General features: G+C 29.6%; 1 protein-coding gene across 7 annotated transcripts in view; it reads left to right on the top strand.

Annotated features, from left to right (window-relative positions):
- LOC100161757 (nuclear receptor coactivator 3) overlaps positions 1-16,893 on the top strand; it is a 53,884-nt gene that overhangs the window by 9,544 nt on the left and 27,447 nt on the right. The window contains exon 1 of one of the 7 annotated variants that reach the window (XM_029488369.1): positions 3,099-4,335. The exons of 3 other annotated variants lie outside the window; for them this stretch is intronic. In XM_029488369.1, the coding sequence (XP_029344229.1) occupies positions 4,205-4,335 (131 nt within the window). In that variant the 5' untranslated portion in view covers positions 3,099-4,204. Of the gene's footprint in view, positions 1-3,098; positions 4,364-16,893 lie in introns of those variants that run through there. 3 more of the 7 variants (XM_008184888.3, XM_008184891.3, XM_029488382.1) reach the window with 3 other exon arrangements.

Below are 16,893 nucleotides of genomic sequence, written 5' to 3'. Positions count from 1 at the left end.
TATATGTACCTACATTTTTGTATTTAATTCATTTATGAAATTTATATTTATTTTGATATTTATTAATGTTAACTTGTTTACTTTAAAATAATATATATGTCCCTACTTAGGTACCTACTTATATTATTTTTATTATTTCAACAAAGTTAGTAAAATATAAGGTCATTTTGCCACATATTATCAATTTACATATCTTCTGGTATATTTTTTTGAGATTTAAAAAAGAAATGACGATTAGATTAACGGATGTATTTATAATGTATTGCATACTCTCAAGTTAAAGGCTTTGTTGTCATAAATTGTTGCACCAGGATGAAACGTAAACACTATTCAAGAGGTAACTAAAGGAAGGGACTCATAAAATAAATTGTACACATAATTTAAACGTTAGTCCATAATATAATACAATTAACTTGAGTATTTTAAAGTTAAGATATATTTCAAATTATCTTCGTATTTTCTCTAGAAGCCTTGAAAAATAAGCACAACTTGTAAACCACAGAGATATCAAAATAATTTTAATCGCCCTGTCTACCATTTACAACACGCGATATTACAATAATTTACAATTGAATTTTCTCGTGAAGTTTAGTTTATATAGAAGTTATATTTTGTTTAAAATATAAATATTACTGTATTTACGCTTTTATGTTATACACTTTCCGCCGCGTAATTTAATGCTAATAAGTAATAGCATTTTGATTAAATGGCACTTTTTTATAGAAATAATCAAATTATACCATTCATTTTCTAACAACTATATATTTTCGTGCGAAATTGTATTAAATTCGATTTAAAAAAAACCTCAATATTTGTGCACTTTTACTTGTGTTTGAAAGGCAAATATTCAAAATAAGATTTCTATTTAAAATTGTTCTTAGAATGTTTTTACTCAAGAAATTATGAAAATTGTATTAGTATTTTATTTATAATGAAAATGAGTGAAATCGATTTTATACAGATACGTAGTTTTATATAGTTTATTACATTTCCAAAGCCTAAGTACCTCTATACTTGTATTATTAATTATTTTATTGTTTTTGCGAAGTAAAAAGTATTTATACAAAATTCGTATAGAAATAATATTTTTTTAAATTTCTAAAAATGTAGGTACCTATAGTTATTACTTATTATGATCTCGAATATATTTTATAAAATTTGATCTTACGGAAATAATTTATTTTTGATTTAAATATATACACTTTGACGTCTGACATGTTACATAATAACATTTTATAGAACACAAAGCTTATTAGCTCAACATTTTTTAATTATATATGAGGATATAATTATTATAATTCAAATATGTTAGGTTAAATACATACAAATCCGTTGCAGTATTGTATTTGAATTTGTTGTGACTTTACTAACACGATGAATAGAACCGCGTGTTTTCATATTCTCATAAAATATATATTAAAGATTTATTGTTGGGATATTTTAAATTTTAACAAAGCGGCTTAATGGTTGTGTTAATATGTGCCAGATGGTAAGTTTACTGTGTGAATATTCATCCAGGTGGACCAAGATTTACCTGCCTCATAGGGTGTATGATGCAACCCTTGTGTACCTATTCTCTTTTAACAAGACATTCTCCTTTTATTATATTTACACACGCAGTAAAATCTGATTATTTTTTATTCATTCAATTCTACCCTCTTTTTGGAAGTCGCATCTGCATTCTGAAGGTTATTTCTTTCTGACAAATTATTTAAATAAAATATTTTTTTCTAAATATTAGTTGGTGACAGATATATAAAAATAACATGTGTCTATTATCAAAAATTATTACGTAAATACAATAATTATTTGATAAATTCTAAGATAATAATATATTTTAGCTTACCATTTTCTTAAATGTAGGTATAAAATAAACATGTTTTATTTATTATTCTCTCATAAAGTTATAAAAATACATATTGACTTCTAAGTATATTTTTATTTTATTTTAAATAATACTGAATGACAAGTAACACAAAACGTTATTAGTACACGGTTCAATTTTATTTTATGTTGTTATAAAAAAAAAACAAATTATAATTGTCTATGTAAGTAGGTATAAATCATAAAATATATTATGTATAATGTTTTTTTATTAAGTAAATTAATTAATGTGAAAAACTAAAAATAAACTATACTTTTACTGTAAGTTGTATTATAGGTATACTATATAATAATATGCTATGAATTAAATATTGTGCAAAATATATTTAATTTCAGTCTTATTTTGCTATTCGAGATTTTAATTAAATTGTTTCGTAGTCCTAATTGGGAATGTTATAATCAAGTTTTTGTCATATTTTTATTAATTCAATATTGGTGTGTAGTGTATACTAGCATTTTCAATGATAAACAAGCGAATTTCTCCTTAAAATATTTCACACAAATTATAAAATAAATGGACTAATCATGTTTATGTCATGATATCATGTTTTCAGATTTTGCTAAATACCTCCCTATAGTAATTTAAAAAAATTAAATAAAAATTATTATTATAATAATACGTTTGAAAGATCTGACTAACCACAAAAAATATTTAAAACTAATAAATTCGTTCAAAGTAATTTTTTGAGCCACGAAGTTAAAAATATGTTTGATAGTGAATGTTATAAAATATGGAAGTATAGTTAAGATCTGGGACGACTTTATATAATATAGGTTTGGTCAAATAATAATTTATTTTGTATGTGGTATGATTTTATAATTTATTGTACTTATTGTTAATTTTTGATACGTCAAGAATAAACCATTATATTTTACCGTACTAAATCACACATTTTTTAATTTTACTAGAAGTATACTTTTTTACTAACGTGATATTATAAATAATATTTGTTGAAACAAATCACTTTATTTGTTTTTTAATTTTTATCACTGCATATTTTAATATTTGAACAATGATAGCTTAGCTTTTGTACAAACATAACGTGAAAATATTTTCTCTGTTAACTCTTAAATTTTGTTTCCATGTTGTTATATACCTAGTTAATGTGAATTTATTTACTTAAAATATCTGAAAAAGTTTTATGGCGTAATCATCTGCTTATATTTATAAAACACAATCTTTCTTATGGATTTTATAATATTAAAAAAAAAATCGAAAATATTCAGCTATACATTATCTCACGTCAAAATACGCATATATTTATACAAAATTTAAATTGGAATTAATTGTTTGCATAAAATTCTACCGATGCGCTCAAACATTTTGTATCCCAGTAAAGTGTACTGTGCTATGCCTACCCAAATCAATTGTTTTACTATGACATAAAAAAAAAATCGATTTCATAGTAGGTATACGTATAATTTGTTAAATATCGAATGAATATATAATATATCGACTTAAACAGCCATTAAAAATAACACTTTGATGGGCTCAATTATTAAAAACACTAAAATAGTAGGTTAGTTACCTTTATGGTAGATGAAACATTAAATGTCTATTAAGACTCAATTATAATTTACGTCTTATAAAATCAAATCTAACATATTATTATGTATCTCTTTTGATTACTTAATTTTTGTTTCTTCGTCCCATCGAAAGTAAAATATGACGCGGTGAATTACAAACAGACACACGTTGTAGAACAATTTATATCATGTATTAAATACAATACAAAAAATACTTATATATATATGTATACTTTTATTCTACCGTTACCATGGTTACTATAATACTGCAGGATAATGATATGAAACGTTTCGGGGATGGAATATCGTTAGCTTGTAACCTTAATATGTATTTAGATATAGCGTGTTATTCAACAGTATATTATGTACCGTACAGTCATCTTTTCGTATGCTTACGCTTACATCATTGGCTGTTTGGAGTGTGAAGTGTGAAGTGTGGGCAAGACGAAGATCACGGTGTCGTCAGCGACCACCAATATGTCCATGTTGTGGTATAGTGTGTTTGCGGTAGTGCGTGCGCAACATTGCGCTTGGCCTACTGACCTGTTTGCTCAGGACCTGCCGAGCGCCGACTTCAGTCTGATTCTAGTCGCCGAACGTGACACGCGAATATTGCGTTTATTTTGTTGTGTCGTACTACTCACCTCCCAGTGAACTATTATTATTATATTTAGTTTTTATATTCATAAAACATTATTAATTTTTAATTTTATTATTTTCCTGTACGATTCTGATTAAAAAATTTTTCATTGATAAGTTCACATTTTGATGTAACGATGAGCAGTGAAAAATAATGTCCTCTATAAAACTGCACAGCAGCCTGTCTTCAAGTCCATTTAATTTCGAAAATGATGCCGACGAGTCATTTGAACCATCTTCTCCCGATTCACCGTGCAGCATATACTTAGACACGAACAATACTCGGTACGTTATATTATTCAAATATCTTCCGGTACGTAATTTATACCTCTTTATAATCAATTTTTTTTTATAATCAAATTATAAATAAAAATATTCAACAGTTATATTATTTAACTGTGTGATATGTTTGAAATTAATAGTGACGGTTAACTTTCGAAAATAGTATTTGATAAAATTCATTTTTTGATTTTAAAAGTATCAAGTTTGTTGACTTTTGTTTAAGATTTTGAGGTTTTGTGATTTTGTTTAAACATATTACTATTTATACAAATATTTGGGACTGCAGAATAAATAAAATTAATATCATTTTTGCGTGTACTCAATGTCTCAGTAAGGTATTAGGTATACATATTGGTATTTAACTTATATTTAAATTCAGAATTTAGATTAGTTAAACTCGTTCAACTAAAGATATTAGTTATTTATTGTGAAATGTATGTCTGACATCTGTGTTTTGTTTACGTTTGTGAGATAAATTATAATAATTATTATACGTATTAAAAAATAACCTTAAACTTTCGATTCATTATTAATACAACCTATATAGTATAAAGCCATAAAGGTTGATAATAATATTCTTAAAAATAGTCAAATACGTTATATTTTGCTTAGTTGTAATGTATTAATACAATATCGTATTGTAATATTGACATCGTCTATACGGTTATTTTAATTTTCCTTGTCAATATGGTTTTATTGTATTTATACAAATACATGTGACTTTTATTTTAATATTTTGTAAATGTTTTTCACTCATAACGCACATAAGTGATTTCTTTAATTTACATTTCAGTGAAATAATATTGGAAATTCAAATTATTTAAAACGTAGGTATACTTTTTTAGTGTGTGTTTTCTAATGTCTACATGATTACATATTATATTACAATTATTTGGCAAATACAGCAAATAATGGTACGTAATAAAAACTATATACCATATGGTTTAAGTACATTTGCAAAATACAAAGAACACAAATTAAAGCATAATTCTGTTTGGTATGAATGACTTATTTATATATTTTGTATGCTTTCATAAATTTGTTTGGTTTCAGCGATATTAAAAATATCTGATGAGTAGATTGTTATTGGCTATTATATTATTATGTATAAATTGAATAGAAATGTGAGATTTATATTACACTGACGTCTTCTTTTTTACATTTCAGTAATTAAACGTAAAATAATGTACATCTTACATATTTATACATTTTTTTAATCTCGGAATTTGGTGAAAAAAATTTAAATATAGGTATGCATATTTTATATTTAAGTACACATAATTATATTCAATATTATTTATTTCATTGATAACACTGTTCAAATGCAGTTAGTGACTAATCTAGTATATTATTATTTATTTTTATATTCGTTTATACAAAATGAAATAGAATAAACAATAAAAAATGTTTTTACAATTCACTGTTGCTAGTTTAGACTACTTTAAAACACGTACAGAGGTTTAGAGCCTCGTAGAATTTATTTAACCGAGGGTAATTTATTTTGTCTTGTAAACAATACGTGTGTTCTTTAAACTTGTAAATTATTATTTTAATTTTACACTTTTACATTTTTTAAATGAACGTGATCAAAGTATGAAAATAAAATAGGTAGATACTATTATACCAACAGTATTGTATTCTGTTTATTTAAACAAAATGTATTGGTTCACCCACAGGTCATTTAGTCATTACTGCGAACATTATTATTTATGATCATAAATTGTATGTTACAAAATAACATTATTGCTTATTTTTTGTTATATTGTAGTGTAATTGAATATATTTTATATTATGTTGTTGATTTCTACCAATATTAATTAATAATTATATTATTGTTTTTATTTTTATTTTTAAACACACGATACGTATAGTATCTATAATGTCCGATAGAATATTATTATGATTATGATAATGGATAGGTAATGTGTATAATATATACTATAGTAAAAACATTTAATGTAACATATATATTATATGATGTACATAAATAGTTATTTGTATACAGTTAGTTAATATGTTAGCAATACTCGCTTAAGTTTGTTCCGCTTAATTGCTTAAATAAGAAATTTAATTTTGGTTTCATATAATAAGATAGTGTCAGATAGCGTAACAGCGGTTTCAAAACCATCTTAATATCCAATAATCATTGGTCCAATCGCTTGAAAATAAGAATGAATGATTCTAAATCAACGTTTATCGCATTTTCATTAATTCCAAGTGACTGTCCTCCGGTATTGCTAATAACTTAATCTCCACTACCCAGACGATAAAATATTTAGGTTTGAAGTTCGATAGACACCTAACTTGAGCTCAACATCTAAAATATAAGAAAATCGGTCAACTATCCAGACTCCATCTGCTCCGCCTATTTTTCCATTCCAAGATATCCTTCAGAAATAAACTATTTATATAGCTATTAGACCATTGTAATATAAGACTATGGTGGTATCCAGATATGGGGCTCTGCCAAACCTTTAAACTTCAAAAACTATTCCAGCCTTCCATAAATTTGCCTTCATCAAATTGTCACTGCTCCTTGGTTAATTAAAAACAATCTCTATAATGATTTAAAATTCCAATGCTCACTTAATTAACCAAATCATTCTACCTTTCATTTCATTCAATGTTTACCCACTATTAATTCACCTAAAATCGATTAATTTTTCCGCACAATCCCCGATAACCTAGAAGGCGTCATTTAATATGTTGGGTAGCACTACAAGTCCCAATTCAGTTATTTATAACTTTTAACAAGCATCTTTAATGTACATTAAAAATGTAATCAAAATTGGTTATTGTACCTACTTGTTATGTATAGATTGTAATTTTGTATTTTTAATAAAAGTAAATAGAATATGAAATTGAAATTTAATTTTATATTGAAATCTAACAAGTGCTTTAAATTAAGATATGTTATTTGATTACATTATACTCGTTACCGTTTTGAATACATTTAATCAGTCTTCGTTAACTATTTCCAATCTCAAAAATACGAATTTGTAGCATTTTGAAGTTATATACGTGTATAATACAGTTATTGAAATTTGTATTTATATCTACCTCTATTATAACAATTTATGTAGATATACTGGAATATTTTCTTTTCATTTCGGTAGAAAAACATACTTTTACCAAGAAATTCATAAAATAAGAGTTTTTTTCCAATTCCTGGATATATATTTCCTTGTTAGGTACTCAATTAAAATTAAAATATACACAATGATTTTGCTTTTATGTATGGAACTCACGAAAGACTTGTGATTTTACATTTTTAATAATTTCTAAGAACATGAAATAATTGCTAAATTAAAAATAAAAACAGTTTTACGGTTGTTATTGCATCATTATTTTGTTAATAAATATTTTTGTAAACTTTATTGACTCGTTTTTAATATTTACCAAAGTAAGTTTAAATAACCAATTGGTATATATTTTCTCATAAAAATTCCTCATCCAGGTCTCATCCTACCTACGGGAAAACAGAATTTATTTTTTTTTTTGAAATACGCAATTGTAAAATATTGTATTTACAAAATATAATATCGTCTTTTCAATTTATTTGCGTTTTTAATTTAAAAAACTTGTTGGCCCAAAGTGATTTGTAAAAATGTTAAACACAATGACTGCATGAGTGTCGTTGAAAAAAACGTCTAATTTAATAATTTAGATAGGAGGTGGTTATATTCGGTTCTGAGGTAATTTAAAAAAACAAAATGCAGATGTTAAAAACTAGAACGTTTTTGTTAACTGTTTGCCGTGTTTCACAATATTGACCCTCATATGCGGGTGTACAAAACACGTAAAAATACGACAGATGATAATAACACGATGAATAAAAATAAAAAAAGAGAGATTTTGAGTTTAGACGGTTAAGCAAAAAAAAACCCCCGTCGGTAAGTAGGTAAAAAAAAGAAAACCTCATCTGGAGTGTGTATGATATTATTATCGAACGTCAGCGATATTTATTATTAGGTAGCGTGTTTCGTTCGAAATGCCGACATGGCCAAAAACGATTTGATAATTAATAATTAGTAAGCACGGAACGGCATAGGCGCGTTGCGAACATACTTATAAATTACACAACGCGAACGGTACTCGGTTGGGAATAGGGAGAAAAAGAGAGAGAGTAGGCGAGAGACGGTTGTGGTGTAAATTGCTCGGAGACGTGATATATTTTATTTATCGTTTTCGTCGTCCGCCGGCGTCGAGTGTACAGCACAGCGTTATTATTACCGAAAAACAAAAACTGCACGTTGTCAACATTGACACTGACTGTGGACGGTACCGGCCTATAACGACTGCGGCCGCCTTGATTGGTGGTGAGCGGGGTCGGGGTGCGAGGCGGAGGTCGCGTGCGAATATAATGTATAGAGCGTTGTGCACCTTTGGCGCTGGCGGCACCGGTCGACCGATGTTCACGCTCCCGCTACGTCGCGCGGCGGTGATGGTGATGTACCTACACGTACGTCGTGTAACGTATAACCATGTGGTGTGGCGGTAGTTGCCGTCGCTCTTCGTTTACACCAACAATGATTATTAATTACATGACCGAAGCGGTGGTGGTGCACGCGCGCGCCTTGGATTTCGGGCAAAACCAAAACGTGTCGCCGCGTATAATGTAGTTCAAGAGTAACAGACAGTCGCAAATTATGTGATATCACATCGGACGCGCGTGCGCAAGCTTGTTCGGCGGCGGCGGATTCCACGGCTTAGAGGTTATAATATTTTTATCGGTCTCTGGCGAGCGGGGAGTAGAAGTGGCGGGGCGGAGTAGTACCATTATGCGTTCAAACCTAAACATGAAGGGCGCAGTGAGTCGGTGCCAGAGGAGGGGGGAGGGGAGACTCGCCAAGCGATAGTGTCACGGACAAATGCGGGGGGCCCGCTCGCCCCCCTTTTCTCGCTCGCTAGTCGTGTGCAAGTGCGCGGCGCTGATAGAGCGGAAAAATCGAGGGAGGGAGGGTGAGAGTCTACGTGAGAAAAAAAATAGTTATTGGGGGGGGGGAGGGGGATCTAGTGTCTTCGGGTGTAGAAGGGTTGGAGGATTGGGTTCGTCTCGCACCGCTTTTTTTCACTCTTGTCATGTGCGCGACGTGCGTATTAACCGCGAACCGCCGCCCGCTTTCAGCGCCGTTGTCTCGGTAGCGTCTGGGTCTGGCAAACGATGGAAAATAAAAAAAGTCCACCCGTTCGCGTTGTCTGGGTGAACGCGCCTCGTTATTACGCGTGCCCAGACGGGTCGATCGTTCACATGTTATGATTATTATTATTATTATGTGTTCCATCACACACATACACATACATGCGCCCGTCGCGTAATCAATTATTAAAATATTATATAGGTGTATATTATGATATTATAATATTCTCACTAATCAACTTGACCTACAACACTTGCGTCGGCGACGCGTACACGTAACGTCACGTCGATATTATATTATTATTATTTATTAGCGACGGGTACGATCGTCATAGTCTGTTGATATGTGTAGCGGGTGTGTGAATATATCCGTATTTTTTTTCGTTTTCTACCAACCTGTATAAATACGATCCGCTCTCTCGCATGCCCGCGTGTGTCAGCCGAGTACGAAGAGAAAATATCATTCGTTGTGTAACGCACGATGCAAAGGAAAAAAATAAAACATTGTGCCGATCGTTTGTACTCATGTATTACATATTAATAATTTAGAGACCGGATTTTTATATCCTAGTTAAGGTTAAGATAAGATATTTTTGTGCAGTTCAAATGTAGAGAATTATTATAGTCTCTTGTTTTCTTTCACAACAAAATATGCTTTTTCAAAAAATTCTAATTTTTCTATATTGAACAACAGCAGCTTTATTATGAAAATTATTAATTTTCTCCTTGATTTATTATCATCAGTATAATGATATTTATGGTTTATGTATTAAAACAATAACAAATTTAATTAACTTTTTAACGAGTTCTAGAAGCCCAAAATTATCTACCGTTCACTCTCAGTTTTTCGATCTAAAACACAAAATTAACATGTGACGTGTCTAATGTCTATAATAGAAATAAAAATGCGTGTAATAATTCAAAATAAAAAGTGTAACAATATTTACTGAATACTGTTTAATGTGTTCTGGATCCCCTGAGCTCTACCTTCTGAATTATTTACCAATTATCGTTGATTCAATATAATTTAATTTGATTAATGTGCACGATAGAAAAAATGTATTGCACTATAATATTACGGTTACCAAACAATAAAGCAGTTACTAAAATGTTAGTCATATTTCAGTAACGATTTCATTATATAAGATTTCAATTTCTTTTTTAGATATATATACATAACCTTTATGTTAGTTTTATTGTTCGAACAATACAAATATTCACAAAAATATATCGTTATGTATGAAATGTTCACATTCAACATTTAAATATGCATTTTATGCAAAATACAATTTCGTACAATATACATTTGTTGTGAAATGAAACGTCGAGAAACCTTTTACCCAAGTCATACTGTGAAGCCTTAGTAAAAAAAAATCATTTTTATGATAAAAATCTCGTCTCTACCCGATAATAATATTATTATTATTATCATAATATAATATTACAAGCTTTGTTGTTATGTGAGTATGCCGATGTTTCGCCACAGTAGCTCGCGCCGCGCCGTTTTGCTGTGCGTTCAATTCCCGGCAGATGGGAGAATAATAAGAGTCGTCTAAGATTGCATTAGGCATAGACATAGGTACTATTGACTATTGCAAGCCGATTTCCGCATGTACAGTCGTTTGTATTTGATGTCGACAATAATCGTCATTATATTCGGAGATACGGTATTTTTCAAAACGTGTAAACTGCGTAATAATATGTTTATGCAGCCTCCACGTGCGTTATTTGCACTGTTCTGAGATATTGAATTCTGCCGAACCAGATTTTTTTATGCATAATGGATGGGTTGTGTTAAAAAGTAGAACGCGCGTATATTTTACACATTTTTATTTTAATGTATCGTAAATGAAACAAATTATTCCGCAATGCCACTCATTCATATTATTTTTTGCCCTTCAAAACGAATCGAAACAGTTTTTTTTAACAATTTCATTTTAAATAACTGTGTTGCTATAATACATTGCGATTTGTATAGTATATTATAATAATTATAAACGTTAACATTTTACACATTTTTAGTATCATTAATTCAATAATTTTCGAATTCTCGCGCATAATTAATCATTATTTAGATTATGAATATGAAAGAAATCCTGTATAGAATAACGATGAGAGATCTGCGCTGATTATATAATTTGACAATCGTGACTAGTCAAAGTGAAATTTTCGGGTGATGTAAACAAATTAACTCACAATGATATTGTTTAAACATTTTTGCTCGTAAGAAATTTATCAATGTTATTATAGGTAATTCGTAAAACCGTAAATGTACTACGAGAAGTCCAATGTTTATTTTAGAAGCAATAACCACCATATGTATAGATATCATAGATAGATAGATCGTTCTATTTTAATAATATGATTATATTAATTGGTAAAAATGTATTATTATTTATTTTTATTTATTTGTCCGTTGTAGTCATTATTTTTAATCGGTTTAAATTAATAACTTAAATACAAAGTGATTATCTTACCATTGCAATGGTACCATGTTATAAAATAAATCCGATAACCTACAATAATCATGTTTCTATTTTATCAGCTATGTTCATTAAATCTACTATTTTCTCCGCAGTTAATAAGATATGTTTTAGTACTTGTTAAGTAGAATCATAAAATATATTTCAAACTAACATAATTCGTTTTAAATATGTTCTTTAATAAACTCGAACCAAACATAAATGTCAGTGTTTAGTTAAGTGTTTTTTGGAGTGTTAGTGACCCACCACCACACAAATTACTAGAAATCATTATTCTAATCTAAAGTATTATATTAGATTCTAGCTTATAATGTATTATTTTGTTTCTCATTAATATTTTAGCAATATTAATAAATCAATTTTCAAAACATTAACTACACAGAATTAAAAACAATTTATATACGTCATACATGAATACATGATACATCACATATTATATGCATGAACAACTGTACATAAACGACAATTTAGTCTTATATTTTATTGAGAGTTTTACAAATTGCCGGAAAATAAAAACGTTATTGTAAAAAAAATCGCTTGTTAAATGTGTTATTTGGTTCTTGAAATTAAACCGGAAAACGTACCGAACCGTTGTAAATTTATTTGAATCCTAGTTCGTAACGGTATCATTTTAAAACACGTATTAAATTAGGACGGGGCCAAGACATTCTCTCGAAACGTGTAATAATTTTTGTTGGAAGAAACAAAATGCATTTATAACACTTTATCTTCTCTTGGTTCGCCATTTTCCAGATAACGCTTATCCTCTGCAGTGGGTTGTTGACCACACGCACGCATTGGTAAAAACCGAACGTCACTGTAATATTGAACACACACGTACAAAACAGTCATCTATAAACCTTGCAACACAGCGACAGAATATATTTCGATATTTTGTTATCGGTTATAATGTTCTTTTAATGGCAAAAAATTTAATAATTTCACTTAAACAAACAAGGGCCTGTGTGCTTGATAGCAATTAGTACCTATATTATATTACATTGCACATTGCACATACAACATACCATTGATGTTCTATGTATGTTAACAATATGCTTACATTATATTATTTTATTTAATAAATGCGTAGGACAACGGATAACCATACATTTTCTTTATATTATACATGGATTAAAATTTACATTTAATATAAAAATTGTATACCTAAGTATAATACCCCTTTATTTTGAAACAACGTTTGAAAGATGAAAGAATTATGCTGCTTCAATATTATTCTTATAGAATATAATTATTGTAACATCGTATCGGGTACATCGTTCAAAAAAGTTCAGAAATTCACGTGTAGATAGTAGATAGTATATACATTTATATACATAATATACATTATTGTGACATTTATATTCTGTCTTCTTTTTTTTTTAATCTCATACAATGAAATATCCTGTTTACAAAATCCGTCTGCGATGTTAATATTCTAAAATGTTAGATCGCCGTCATGTTTACCCGTTACCATAGCGTATTTATTCATTTTTCATAGTAATTCGCTTTTAATTCAAAACAAAAATAGGTAGTTGTTTATTCAGCTATTCCAGTAAAACGTGCGGGTACATTGTTGCATGTATATATAAATTCGGTAATAAAAAGTTTAACGAATCACCTGATACTATTATTTGATATGATGATATATTGCCTATTGGTAACAGTATAATTCAAGATCAACATGAATAAATATTGAACATAAAACAAAAACAAAAAAAAAATATGAATTTCAAATATCTTATAAAAATGTGTACATAATTTAGTTTTCAACCAATGTCATTCGTTCTGTTTTTCATTTGTAACTATTTCTTGTTTACGAATAAAACTACATACACAAATGTATTATATTATTATACTATAGTAAACTTTAATATAGTTTAGGATACGTGTATTTAGATATAATTTATGTACTGTTGTATGCTTTTAAGCAGCTTAAATGTTAAAAAATATTTTCCTAACCAACCTAACCTAAACATTTTCACAGCTGTTCTAAAACTATATTATAATACATTAAAACATTAAAATAATTATATATTTGTACACTTGCTTGAACTTTTACTACGAATCACAACAGTACCAAATTATTAGAGAAGTTCTAGAACAAGAGTACAATACAATTAACTTTTGGATGATCCAATCTCACTTATATTACCATAGGGCAAAGGTGCTGTTAAAAAACGATGCTACCAAAAAAAAAATAACTTTAGATAAATTGTATGGTATAGACGGGTATAGTAGAAACAAGTTTTATAAGCTTGCCTCCATGTTTAAGATAATCGCTATATTTCAGAATTCTAGTTATACCTGTATATTATTAACGCAAACGATTTAAACAGAATTTCTTTGACTATAATTAATATATTCATACACTCTTGTGTTGTATTCGCCTTACAAAACGTACAGCATAATAGATTTGTGTTACATGTATCTTTCATTTTTATATAAGGGTGAATTGACAAATGTATTATCAATTTTAAAAGTAATATTATTATCTCAGGCATCTGGTAGGCTTTTATTGATATTTAAATTTTAAAGCTATTATGATCTTTCCAAGATTGTAATGTTTTACATAGTTATAACTCAAGTTTATACATAATTGAATAGTTTCAATAGGCCTACATTTTCATTATAAATGGTTAACAATAGTTTCGAAATACGTTATTATTTCAAGTCTATATAAACACGTATATATTATTATGTTTATTTAGTGTAGATTTAACTTAGTGAGACAACTGGCAAGCAGTATTATAAAAAAATAGATAAAAGAATGATTTTGATGGATCATGGCCAATTTATATGTAAATTATGTAATTTTTCGTTTAGGCTAATGGTGATCAAATATTGACTTGTGAAACAATTAAACATATTCTAGTCTAAGAATAAAATGGTATTCTTTAATTTTTTTTTAAAGTTTGGCATTCATCATGCATTAGATATATATTATATATTTTGTGATGCGTTTGTATACTGTATAGACGTTTGTTTATAATAAGGTGTAGGTATAACTACGTATCTTGTGCCCTGTGGTATATTCATATAGATGCAATGTTTTTGTATGATATTATGATCGTCTGAAGATGTTTCTGCGGGCAGCGAGTGTCACAAGGCATCATTATATATCTAAAAAAAACCACCCTCCGTGTCAAACGTCTTTGTCCCCATGATTTTGATTGATTATTACTTATTATTATTTATTAAACTTATGCGGACACGGTATTGTATAAAAATCTGTAAGCCAACACAACTGATAACATTGTTAACCGCAACATTGTAGTATAACGTCCCTTTTCTCTGTTGTTTAAATGTTAATTTCTTTATCGATCTGCAGACGGTTCTAAGCGAGTGACATGACCATCGTTTCTCTCGCCTTTATGTGTTGGCCTTTATATATAGTGGATGTTCAGTGAAGATAGGAATGCCGTATCCATGTGTTTAATATCAACTGTCTGTTCTTTATAAAAAGCGTATATTGTGCGTGTGTGCATTATAATAATATCTGATCAGTTTGGTGTGTATAAAAACCACTGTGAGGGAGGGCATTATCATAACGCAGTACGCACGCATGCAATGCATACAATAATAACAATATGTCACATTCGTCTACACCGCGCCGGCATAGTGCAACGTCGTTGTTGTTACTTGACTAGGGTCAAGTTCAAATGAGAGAGACCATCTTCCGACAGCAGTGGCATGTCATATTATATTATGTATATAATAGTGTTCAACAACAACAATAATAATAATAATAATAAATATGTAATATACACGCATGTTATAATATTATATGCCTAGGTACTTACAACCGATCTATTGCCACCGATCGACCCAATCGATACCGCGCCGGGTTTTGTTTTTTAAATTCGTACTTATTAGTACATGGTCGGGTACCCGTGTATTATACTGCCTGAAGCTAATACTTACAAACCGGTTTTGCGGCTAAGTTTTTTTTTCAAACGATTTGATTTGATTTTTTTCGTTTCGCGACCACGACGATGATCCTAGGTCGTGTTTTTGTTTTATATACATAATAATAATACTATATTATTTACGTCACAGACGTAATAGTAGCCAGTCTACTTATTAAATAATAATAATTCTATGTCTGCGTCATATGTGTCCGTTTAATGTACTTATCCGCGAACGTGTAGACCTGCTAATGTTGCGCACTTGCATATTATTATAAGGTAGTACCTACTATTATTATTATTGTTATTGTTATTAATATTACATAATAGTATATTGTAATTGTTTATCTCGGCTTATGTTTTGGTCTAGACGTGTTGTATGGTATTATGATTATTGAAGCCGTTCGGCGGCGTCATCTTTATTTATTTCTCAAATTATTCTCATGCCGGCGATTCTGTGTTTTGCATTGCCGGTACGATCATTACGCATTTCAACGCTTGTACCTATTATTAGTGTTATTGGTTTATTGCGCAACGTACGCGCGCTTTACTACGGTGTGCGCCTTATCCCGCTCGTGTCATCCTCCGAGGGGAACTCAAAACACGTTGCGCCGGCCGATCGAAGCGAGAATCCCAATAAAAAAAATACGACAATCTACTGCAGCCGAGGAGCTTATCTCCGAATTCCGATTACACGGATTTATCGTCTGTTCACGGTGTTTACGTGCTGAGCACTTGAACTACTGACCTAAATTAAGTGCACATACGTTACGCGTGGAATACGAATCGATGATAATAATAATAATATGATTTTTGTTTTTTAATAACAATAATTACCGTTTTGTCTGCGCACACGTTGTATTATATTGTTACTTTTTAATAATAATATTATAAAGAATGGAACAATAACATAACGTTGGCAACGACAGCGTCGTCGTCGGCGGCGACGGCGGTGTCACAATATAAACAGATAGTAATGTCAATTGCCAATGGCGGCGTATTATTGCATAATGTTTTCTCTTAGTGTATGTCT

The sequence above is a fragment of the Acyrthosiphon pisum genome, chromosome X, assembly GCF_005508785.2.
Source record: "Acyrthosiphon pisum isolate AL4f chromosome X, pea_aphid_22Mar2018_4r6ur, whole genome shotgun sequence".
NCBI lineage: Eukaryota > Metazoa > Arthropoda > Insecta > Hemiptera > Aphididae > Acyrthosiphon > Acyrthosiphon pisum.
Note: the sequence above shows the minus strand (reverse complement) of the source record. Positions and strands in the feature narration are given on the sequence as shown.